This window comes from Paramormyrops kingsleyae, chromosome 16, assembly GCF_048594095.1.
Source record: "Paramormyrops kingsleyae isolate MSU_618 chromosome 16, PKINGS_0.4, whole genome shotgun sequence".
NCBI classification, from domain to species: Eukaryota; Metazoa; Chordata; class Actinopteri; order Osteoglossiformes; family Mormyridae; genus Paramormyrops; species Paramormyrops kingsleyae.
This window is the reverse complement of record NC_132812.1, coordinates 5,307,235-5,319,489: the sequence shown is the minus strand read 5'-3', so window position 1 is coordinate 5,319,489 and position 12,255 is coordinate 5,307,235. Positions and strand designations below refer to the sequence as shown.

General features: G+C 43.5%; 1 protein-coding gene across 4 annotated transcripts in view; it reads left to right on the top strand.

Annotated features, from left to right (window-relative positions):
• Positions 1-12,255, top strand: part of LOC111852079 (ephrin type-A receptor 3-like) — a 76,883-nt gene that overhangs the window by 9,468 nt on the left and 55,160 nt on the right. For all 4 annotated transcript variants that reach the window (XM_023827608.2, XM_023827606.2, XM_023827605.2 and 1 more), the window contains exons 2-3: positions 65-129; positions 5,805-6,465. In XM_023827608.2, the coding sequence (XP_023683376.1) occupies positions 65-129; positions 5,805-6,465 (726 nt within the window). The remainder of the gene's footprint in view (positions 1-64; positions 130-5,804; positions 6,466-12,255) is intronic.

Below are 12,255 nucleotides of genomic sequence, written 5' to 3'. Positions count from 1 at the left end.
AATACAGTATGTACAGGAACCAACGGCTCCGATTTATTCAGACTTGTTTTTTTTTCTTCCACAGTTAACCTGCTAGATTCAAAAGCGAGTCAAGGGGAACTTGGATGGATTTCCTACCCGTCTCATGGGGTGAGTGTATCGCAGAGCTGCCAAGTGACCCCCCCTTCTGGGGGGTGCGCGCTCGCTCAGCCTCGCGGGCATCTCTGCGCCGGCCCGACTTCCTCGAAGTCTCCGCCTCTGTGGCAGCATCACATCTTCTGGCCTCGCGCTCGACGCGTCAATGTAATAAAATCACAAATAACTGGGACAATAACAGGAGAAAATAACGTAAAAAATGTAAAAAGAAAATAAATAAAATATTAATGATTTATTATCATTATCCATCATGGAAAATCCCCAAACACATTTTCATTAATTTCCCATTTCCCATAGAGATGTAACGTAATGGTTTAATGAATGGAAGTGTTTATTTTACCGGAAACGTTTTTCCTGCACTTACCCTAGCTCTAAATCATTATTACATTTTATGAAGTGTTAAAATTACCCATTGGCACTTGCTTATGGTAACACACCAATTTGTTCTGGGTTACCTTTACTGAGTTTATAGTTCTAGGACGTATAAACAAAATCTCCAGTTATTTTAATTATTTACTTTGTTATTAAAGGGAATATATACTATATAAATTATTTTAATATAGTGCTATTATGCTATTATGCTTCCATCCATCCGTCCATCCATCCATCTTCCAAGCACTTCTGATTTGGTTCGGGGGGGCGCCTGGAGCCTATCTCAGTAGCATAGGTCACACAGCAGGAGTACAGCCAGAACAGGGAGCCTATATATTACTGGGGCCTGTATGCATGCTGCATGAGACACCACTTACCCTAACTATCTTTCTGTGGATTGTGTGCGAAAACCGGAGCCCCTGGAGGAAACCCAAGCCGCACTGGGAGATCATGCAGACCCGCACATAAGAGCGGAGGCGGGACTGAAACCCCCACTGCTGGAGGTGACAGTGATACCCACCGAGTCCTCATACCACCTTTAGGCTATTTCAGCATTATGGGTATATAACTTAATACTGTATATACCTAAAGCCTGTATACAAATTACGGTATCTTAAGCAGAGCGAAAATGGTCCCCCTGAATCTGTCAATGAAAGTAAAACAAATCATTAATCCTGACCCTGTTAAACTCTTCTGTTCTTTGTCAAGGTGGGTGGGGGCAAGACATCAAACCCTCCTGAGATAAATTACTAATAATCACTTGTGACCGCCCCCCCCCCCCGCGGTCCGGTAAGCGTTCTACCCTGCCATCCCAGCCGCGTTAGCCAGGCTGGCCCTGCACGTGAGGACTAATCGCACCGGTCGAAGCGAGTGAAGCGCTGGAGGCTGCCTGCACGGTCCTGTCGAATGCGCTGCCATAACCGCTGGAAATATGAATGTACCCTGTGCAGACAGAGTCTTAAAGCACACAGCGCTGTGTATTGCAGCCTCTCCGAACGTCAGTGGGGCTCAGCCTGGGATTCATTATCCCCCCCGCCCCCCCCCCCCCCGTACTCCCCGCCCCCGTCATAGTCACACTGAGCTCCGTTCGGTCCCTGAATACGCACCATGAAGCTCGCACATAGGCGCACACGCCCCCCTGTCCCAGCAGGCAGCCCGTGCTCGTTCCCATTTCCAGGGAGCGGCCCAAAGAGCTGGAGATTATGAGATAATTGGAACGTGACGATTGGGATTTGGGCTCCGCCCTGCGTGAGTGGTGCGAACTCGACGGATGCTAGCGCCTCCATACTTGCCTTGAAGGTCTAACAGCGGCCATTGTGTACCGGCACAATATGGCACTAAGTTTGGGCACTCAGGAAAATGAAGGAAATGTTGATTATGAAATATATGTATAAATGAAGTGGAAGAGTGCGTGAGTCGATTAGCCTTTAGCTAAATTAACAGTGAAGACAGCAATGCCTGACCTCATTTGACCCCCCCTTGGAAATGGTTTTACTTTACTGCCCAAGTATCTTTTTTCATCCATCTTGTTTTTGACAGTAATGCAATTTGCCCAGCTTGAATGGACCATCTGACGCACCTTCCAACTTCCCGCTTTCATTACAGTTAGATACTTCTTTAGATTTCCTTGAAATGGATGGAATTCATTCATCCATCCTTCTGTATTAACAGAAGATAATGTAACTTTAGTATTTTGTTGGTAACAAAACTCTCTTGGGTCTCCAGAGGCATGGATAAAAAGCAGTTACAGTGGATTAAAATTAACTTATTTTTATTTATCTACCGAAACAGCTTTGGACAATCAGCTCAACTCTCGTCACGGTTCTGAAAGCTCTCTCTTTCTCTCCCTCTATCCCTCTCTCTCTCTCTCTCCCTCTCTCTCTCCCTCTTTCTCTCTCCTTCATTCCCCCTCAACAAGAGCTGTGTATGCAAACCCATACATGGGAACCAAACCCACAGACATGTTACAGGATACATCAAACACTAACATATTACAAGCACTTTCTGTATGAACAGTCATGACTTTCAGCCACCGTCTAAAAGAAACTTCTAACCACTTATCCTGGTCTGGGTCACATAGTTTATATGAAGATAATGGAACATGTTTAAAATATATTAAGCATTTCAAATCTAACCCTTTTTTCCATTTCATTGTAAATTTGAAATACTGACCAACATCTTCTCCCAGAAAACAGCGTCCCGTCTCAAATCCATTGCCATTTTTTAATCCTGAGAGAGCCGTTACAAGGAAATCTCAGATTTTGTTTTTGCAGATGGAATAAGACAGTGAACCAGCATACTGGATTCTGGAAGAAGCAACTCTGAAAAATGTCCCACGATTCGGTGTGCAGGTCTAAGTTGGAGAGGAGTGTCTGTTCTATAAAAGCATTAAGTTAGCGAAAACCAATCCAGCTCCAAAGGAAAGGCCATTATAAACAAGGATTATTGCTTGGGAATGATAGATGATAGATAAGAATGTGTGGTTCTGATTTTGTCATTGTAGAGCATAACTTTTCACTTTGACCACAATCCTACTGTCTCAGCTCCACATGCGATTCAGTGCCTTCCTTTGCAGCATGACTGTATCTGGCCTTGATATTCAGCCCAGCTCCATTCAGATTCCCCCAGACAAATAAATTCCTGCTATGTTTTACCAGTGCATCACCCCCTGCACACACACACGTTTTAATCATCCCATCAGGTGACAACAAATTCATCCTAGCAGTTACCGGATTGGATTTCAGTGCAGAGAATGCTTATGAACACTAAACACATTGTTCGACTTTCATTTACGTAATGCAGCCTCAGGATGTTATTAATATAACTTATTTTTCTGTAATATGACTCTGAGAGAGATTATTCTTACATTGCATATATCTCTAAAGCGCAGTCATTTCTTGTGATTGTCTACTTTCACCAAAGGGCTTCTTTCTGAAAGTGTTTACTTGTTGGCCTGGTTTCTCGTTAAGTGTACATGAGGAGACAGCAGCGCTTGCCAAAATGCTCATTTCAGTGTTTGCATGCGTGCAACTTTCCATTGGCTTGGGAAATTACGGCTGTAAAATGATACAGGAGTCACCATTGTGCTGATATTCACCAAATCACATTATCGGCCCTATTGTAATCTCCCAAATGCCAAAGCACACTTTTTTTTTTAATTCACTAATTCTGACCTTACACCAAAGGGTAGCATTGTCACAGACGGAGAAAATAATCTCTCATTGATTATGCCCTATTAGTAATTTATTTATTTAATCTATGTATCGTGCACTTAAATATCTAGATTCAGTGATTGTTGCTGTGCTACATTGTATATTTAATTGAATTAAATCTTAAATGTCAGCATTGTGTATCGGTGTCGTATTCTACAAAATAACGCAGCTGGTGTCTCTCTATGCCTGTACCTCTTCACCATTTTATTTTTTTGGTCAATATTTTAATTCTTCCAGTGACGGAGCCTGGAAATGGGATGCTACATTATAAAAAAATCAAGGTCATAGAATGAATATCTGTAGCAGCGCATGAGCATTTTCCCTTTAAATGGGGTTTAATGTCTCTTTGTCGCACGACTGCAAGCCATAACCAGTTCTAGGATAGCACCAGTCTATGCTTAGTGTCAAAACCAAATTTTTCTGACATGTATTTATTTATTTAATGTTAATATTTTCAAAACAGTTTCCATATGTAATTGGGGCAAACAAATAAAAAAAAGTACAGGAATATGCAAGTGACATTGTGAGACTTGGTCTTCCTCCAAGTGGTTTTCTGTTCATTCTTATGGGAAAATTAGAATCACTTTTCAGCAAAATTGCTTTTCGCCCCAACTGCTGGGTCCTATCCAAGGGTGGAAAATAGTGACCCACTTTATTCGAAAATACAAAGGGGGGGAAAAAAACACGCACATTGAACCATGGAGCCTTAGATGTGGAAAGGAGCTTTCTGCTGGAAATGTCACCCCCCGCTGCTGGAGATGTTGATGGTAACACTGGTCCGGGGACCTTAAAGAGACCCTCCTTTGTCTCCATGACCACATCATTTCCATCGGCGGTGTGACATACAACATACGACATGCTGCAGGAGAGGCTCTGGTCTGTCGTCTGGCCCATGCAGCGCTGTGTTATCCCAGGCAGTCTCTTTGCGTGTGAAGGGGAGTTTAGGCATGGGGAATGTGATGTCGATCAGGGGAGACTCGGAAGGCTTCTCCATTTCGCTGGCTCTGTGTGGTGCTTCTGAGAAATCCACCGCTACATCTCACTCGGGAGATCCTCAATAGCATTGAAAAATCACTCAGAAATTATGCTGTGTGAGAAGTGCTGGAAAGCGTGATGGATGTGCAGGAAATTCAGGTTCACCACAGTCTGCTTACGGAAAGTATTAATAACAAAGGAATCATTTTAAAAATATGTAGTCTGTTAGACCGGCTGCTCTAGTTACTAACCTCAGCTAATTCTGCTTCTCCTTTTTATCTATAAACACACAATGATGGATTATTAAGAATAATTACATTTCGTGATGATCATCTGAATCAGGTGCCATGGTTGTTTCTGGTTGTTATTGCAAACTGCTGACATTTTTTATGGAACAGAGATAGAAGAATCTTGCCAGTTCAGAAAGAGGCCTCTTCGCTGGGTGTTTAATTATCCTGAAATTACATCCAAACAAGCAGATCTGTATATATGTCGACATGGCACATTGAATAGGGAGAGACTGAGATCCCTTCACCGCTTTTATATGCTGCAGGAATTCCGGAGGCTGGAGTCCAGAGCTGTTCACTGAGAAACAGGAGTGCAGCTGTTTACATCATCGAGTTTTTGGGGCATATTTATAACCCAAAATCTCTCTGATGACATTGACTGCAGAGTCACTGCTGCCTCATATGGATCAATCTTCTAACTATGTAACCTTATGTGTGGCAAAGCTGCTGATTAGTGCATTTTCAAAAGATTCGCAGTGAAGGTTACACAAAATTATAATAAAAAAAGCAATATCTCTAAAAAATGTAACAAGATTGAGTGTTTCCTGGATGACTGCAGCTAAAATGTCTTAATTTTTGCATGTCATGCTTTTGGAAAATCACTGTGTATTAAAAAAATATCTCTTTTCTTGAAATGAAATCAAAGCTTGTTACATTTCCCAAAAACCCTGCATTTTATGGATCAGCAGGATCATATTGTACTCTGTAAATAATGATCTGATTCATCAATACTCAGTAATATTTGGTACTTTGGTGTCTATACAATGCATTGTCACATCCTGCAAATGACTGGATGAATAAATGTTTCTCTTTTTGGTCCCAGTGGGAAGAGATCAGTGGGGTTGATGAGCATTACACGCCCATCCACACCTTCCAGGTGTGCAACATCATGGAGTATAACCAGAACAACTGGCTGAGGACAACATGGATCCCACGAAACTCAGCCCAGAAAATCTATGTGGAGCTCAAGTTCACCTTGAGGGACTGTAACAGCATCCCCCTGGTCCTGGGCACCTGTAAGGAGACCTTCAACCTCTACTACCTGGAGATAGATGAGGATCAGGGGGCCAAGTTCAGGGAGCACCAGTTTTCCAAAATTGACACCATCGCGGCTGACGAGAGCTTCACGCAAACGGACCTGGGCGACCGCATCCTCAAGCTCAACACGGAGGTGCGGGAGGTGGGACCCATCACCAGGAAGGGCTTCTACCTGGCCTTCCAGGACCTGGGGGCCTGTGTGGCCTTGGTGTCAGTGCGAGTATACTTCAAAAAATGCCCCACAATGATTAGGAACCTGGCTGTCTTCCCCGACACGGTACCCACAGACTCCCAGTCGCTGGTGGAGGTGCAAGGGTCCTGTGTGAATAACTCCAAGGAGGAGGAGACTCCCAAGATGTACTGCAGCACCGAGGGGGAGTGGCTGGTGCCGATTGGGCAGTGCCTGTGCGATATCGGCTATGAGGAGCGCACTTTCTCCTGCCAAGGTAGAGTCTCCTCGTTTGTCTCTCCTTGTCTCCATTTCTGTTTCTTTGTAGTGCAACAGCAGGGCTGTCGAACGATTCCCTGTAAACTGCTATAAACACATGCTGCCTTTAAAGAATAAGCACACCTTGCCATTATATATATATACTGTGTATATTTATATATATATATACAGTATATTTATACACACACACACACACACAGAGTTATTTTTTCAGTATTCTGGAACATATCTGTTAAGGTATAAATAGCATAATAGCATAAAGTTGATGATCAGCTGCTGGAGGGTTTGGTGAATCTCCTGCTTGAAATTTCGTGCCCTGTTAGCAGAGAGGTGGGTGTTGTGTGGTTACTGACTGTTAGAAAGTTCTAGACCGATGCCTTTCAGCAGCTGCTGCAGCTCGGGAAGCTGATGGGCTGGGCGGTAAGAGTAATGAACCTGGGGTATTTATCCACAGCGGAAAAAATGCAGTGGGCATCGCTGAATTGACCATTTTTACCATGTTAATGCGACCAAAACATTTGGGATTTCACACTGTGACTCTTTACTGGGTATGCTGTTTTAGAACATGGAGGACTGTTTTTTTTTCTCTTTATGATATGATATGATATGATCAAAGTCTGAGCTGGCATGATGTCATGGTGATGCAAACATTGTTGGAATGGAACAATGTGTCTCTGGCTTACAAGCATGTTAATTTGTTTGTGAATGACGTTAAGGAAATCTCAGAGGCCAGATCCCTCCTTTACCTCCGTACCACGCTAAGAGCTGTCTCACTGAGTTTTGTCAGAAGTGGCTCCTGATTCCTGCTTTGGGAATCGAAACCATCACAGCCTGGGCTGGTCTCTGTTTCTCTCTCTTTCAGACATGGCGCTCTGGTTATTTTGAGCACCTTTTAGGGGCTCTACCTCACACATGGTCCTTCTGGTTATTTCGTTTTGCTGGATTTACAGAGATGTCAGAGACAGAATTGTGCCGCCAGCAGGGATTTGCATGATTGCTCTGAACTGAAATATTTGAACCAACCTGGAAGACAGATGATAATTTTAAGTGAAGAATAACGGCCTCATTATATGTATGAAGCATGTGTAAACTTGATATGATATTTATGTGATTTTTTTTCCTTGTATTGGAGCTTTTATTGAAATAGACCTACATATCGAAGATACACTGAACTGGGTGCATGACTAAGTATTTGGGATGCTGCAGACGTGCTCGGTCTGGGATGAGTTACACATGGAGGCCTCCATCCACTCAACCTGTTTCTCTTCGTGGTGTCCAGATGGTGGGTTCAACAACCTGCTTGACATCTGGGTGCGGTCTCTCCGTCGGACTCGTAGCTGAAGACGAGCGTGTGGCAGGCGGCAACCTTATTACTGCTCACGGTCCTGCAGGGCGGGAATGTCACACTCCAGACCGTAAACTTATTCGAGTGGTTTGAGAAAGCTATAGCGTTAAGATAAACTTTGCATTTCCCGACCTTCATCACCAGCCCAACACCCAGGCAACTAAGTGGGAATTCTCCCGATTAGCCACTCGGGCACTGCTGCCCAAGACAGTAACCAAACCAAACTTCAGACTGAAATATTATTTGCGTGCATCTCTGCACCCAGATAATGAAGATATTAGAAGGCAGGGAGCCGCACGGGAGGCTCCGGACGCCACAGTGAGACGGCTGTGACTGATCGGCTCTGGTTATTGAGAGAGACGTTCTGCGGCAGACGGTTCCTCGTCACTGTGAATCCGCATCGTGCTCCTCCGCTCGGCACACAGGGTTCAGCAGCCATGGAAAGGTGGAACGAGTCCAGGCTTAGCACTGCACCGGAGAAATGCTGCATTATTTGCCGGCTCTTTGGTGAAAGGTTTGAGCTGTGCTGCTTGTTGTTTTTTTATGTTTCCGCTCACATGCACGCTTGTGTGCCGTGACTGAGAGGCTCCTGCGATGGACCTTCAGCTGTGTCGTGACAGGTGTCTGTGGCTGTGCAGGAAAGATAACTGTATAACTCTAAGCTTACATTTTATATTTCACTTAAAATGTATTGTCTGTGTACTACAAGAAAAATCTCCTACTTCTTCATTATCAGCCTGGTCCAGCAGCAGGCAGTGTATGTACTGTCTGCATTGTCCTTCTTAGCTTGAATATGACCAGGACGCTACAGTATTTCCAATCTGGGCAGTCCGTTTTGTTTTTGTTAAGTGTAAAATGCTAAGTGTTTCCAATTGCAGTGTTTTTCAAGCTGGACGTTGGATTTTTTTTTTTTATCCTGTAAGTTTATCTGTTTTAGGTCCTCTGCTCTCCTAAAATAATTGCATATAAAATCTGCAGAATGAATCCCCACACAGAGCAGGTACCTTCACAGGCTGATTACAGTGGGGTTCATGCCGTTACAGCCTTATAGCAGAGTGCAGTCGCTGCCACATAGAGACGCAGAGTCGATAGCGGTTTGACGGGCCGCCCTCTCCGCTTCACATGCATCACTGGCGTAAAAGGTGGGGATCCTCGCACCTCTCATCGTTCCACAGAGCCGACGGCGAAGCCAGCCGCCGTCGACAGTCCCGCGCAGCCGCCCCGGCTCTGTGTTTTCATCTCTGAGAACATTATGACTGTAATGGATTCCTGTAAAGGGGTGAAAATCCAATTTGTTGAAGATTGGATTGATTTCAAAAGGCATGACGTTGCTTCGGTGGAGTAAAACAGCTTTACCTTTGTAAATTGGTATTATCAATGGGAAAAAAGACGACGTCATACAGCAATAATCCTCGCCGAACAATCGCTTCTTCATTCCCCGTCAGCTGGGTGAGGTATATCTGGTGAAGTAAAACTTTCATTACCAGGGAGGTCTCAGCTGTCAGCCTATATGTATCAAACTGCAGACCAGGCATTAGCACTATTGTGAAGAAAGTGACATTTTTATCCATATTATTTGGATTTATTGACACACTTAATGCCATGTTCCTGATCCCTGGATTATACCTTTTTAAATCATTAGATTATATTACATCTTATCATAACCAAGTACAGCAATCCATTCCGAAAATCCCGTACTGAGGGCTTATGGGGCGAAAAAAAAACACTCATGTGAGGTTTTTGCCTCTTTTTTTGCGATGCTGTGTGCCTGTGGTTCCTTCCTTTGGAACCTCATGTCTTTGAGCAAACATTGGCCTAACGGTTCTGGTTGACACAAGCCCAGAGCAAATCCCTGCGTGCTGAGATTCCATCAGGAGGACCTCGGTACGCTAATTCTCAGCCATATGTGCATATGCGGCCTTAAATCCTTTCATTTTCTAATTCAGATTTCCGAGAATAGAATCTGAACGTGCATTCTCCTGAATTTACAGCTGGTAATTATCACAGGTCATTAGGACAATCCTTTTCATCTCATTGGAGGTTTCGTTGAGCTTTTGGTCCAGATATATTTGCTTGTAATGATTCTGGACATCAGGGTTGCCAGTGACCTCTGCTATCCTAAGTATCCTCCAGTCAGTATGCTGTGTGTATGCCATGCTGGAAATACACATGGAGTATTTTACTGAATGCTTTCAGCATTAAATGAGCTTATTGTTCTCAGATTTGAAGGGATGATTTGAGGAATTACATTTTTGTGCCTTCATACATAATACATCTCTAGTTACTAATATGTCTGCACCCAGGGTTATCAGGAAGGGCTGATGGTTTTTCGAAAGACGTTTCTTCTTTTATCTGACATGTTCTGCGTCGGCTTTTACCCGTCTCTGTCACGGCCCCGGCTCTGTGGAGCAGATCGCTCGTCGCGCTGCTGGACCAGGCCGCACTATCTGAGTCGAGGCTTGTGTGCTCCGGTGCTTACAAGGCAACACGTCCTTCACGTTCCTCGCAACCACCTTAAAGTGCCCTGCATTCTGTCCCCTGTCCACAAACAGGCGCTCGGCGCTAGGGGCCATAACTCGCACCTTTTCTCATGTGGCATCTTCAGCCAAAGGCATCGTCCGCATACATTGAAAAGTTCAATATGCTGTCCCAAGTTTGGTTTTCGAAGAGAGATTCCATTTCTGGTGGAGATTCAGAAGGTCCTGTAGTGGAAATGGAAGAATGAAGTAAATCTGCTTTTTTCTTAGGGACATAATACAAAAGGAATATTGCATTTCAGGTTCATATTCAATCGCACAGATCCTCCACCTTGAGTCTTTTTACACTAAAGCACAAAGTTGCCAATATGGCTGATAATACCATAATTTCATGTCAGTAATAATGTTTCGGCAAGAATTCCCTCTATACTGTTTTAGAGCCAACTGTACTCGTGCACAGAAGTCTGTCATTCTCTTTAAAGTCAAGGATATAGTTTTGTTTGCGTGGGTCCACTGCTTAGCAGTTTAACCAGATTAGATTAATTATGAATGAAATAGCCTTTTGAGAGGATACCTGAAGTCACTTGACATTTTGCAGATGTGCTTGAGTAATTGAGTATCTGAAAGAGTATTGCACACCTAGTGTTCCCTGAGTCAGAGACTTCTCTATGGAAGCTTGACTAACGCAGTGCCCTTGATATCTACGCCTTTGGAAATAATAAGCTACTGCTTTGTCAGTTGCGTGGCTTGATTTGCATTTACAGCATGCTCAGTGCAGTTGAAGCATAAGTGATTGCAATTGACTCAGAGATCGGTGATATTATTCCTAGATTCTGATTAGGGCTTGATGTTGGTTCTGCAGGTCTCCTGCTGGCCCTGCTACACTGTCGTGTGCTTTTTGAGCTCGACAGATCTTCCCTCACAGGGGACCAGTGCATTGGCTGACATTTAGCCTCAATCAAGAACAACACTGAACTTTCAGGAGCTTGCTCTGCTAACACAGTGAAGAAGCTTTAGTTTTGGGGTCTGCCTGGATCATATTCTTCCGTTAAGGCTGGCTTGGTGTTGACTGATGTCCAGGGGGATTAAGTCAAGTTGGACTCAAGCTCACGTCTGACTCTGATTTTCAGACGTACATGTCAGCTGTGTTCTTCAGTGGGTTTCTTAAACCAGTGGTTCTCAGTCTGGTCTTTGGGGACGGTCCACATTTTTATTTCCTCCCAGCTCCCTGCCACACAATCCACATCTTTGCTCCCTCCCAGCTTGTATCTCTCTCCCAGAGGGAGCAAAAACGTGGACTGCTGGGGGTCCTTGAGAACTGAGTTGAGAAACACTGTCTTAAACTACAAGAATTCAGCATTTATGCCCGTTACTTTTGAATCAAGTCCTTAGTGGAACTTATGATAACTCAGGTGACTCTTAGAACCTGGTTTCTCCATCAGCCTCTCGTTTTCTGAGAGCTTTATGTGGTTTCATTCTGAATATCTGACCAAGGCACTTTCCAGTATGTGATGCTGTATGGTTCCCTTGACATGTTAGAAAACAATGTTTGAATTGCATGTTTACCTTATATATTTCCAGAGCAGAATAGCAACTTTGACACAACATTTAGCCTTTTATATATATTTCATATATAGTACTGTGCAAAAGTATTAGTGTAAGAAAATGATCTATTTACAATTTACATGTTGGTGTAAAGTGTGCTAGCTTAGCCGTTTCAAAACCTCTACTAAACTTACTCCATCTATGAATTTTTGACCACTAGCACACCTTATTTGGCTAATAAATTCCTCATTGAATTTATTAATTAAGTGAGCTAGTGGAGAAATTCAATAAATATATGGAACAGCTGGGGAGCCCCTGAGGAGAGGAAGTGTTCTGATAGTCAGCCCAAGGTACCAGAAATAATAATAATAATAATAATAATAATAATAATAAATCCTGCTTTTTTATTGCATTACTGTTA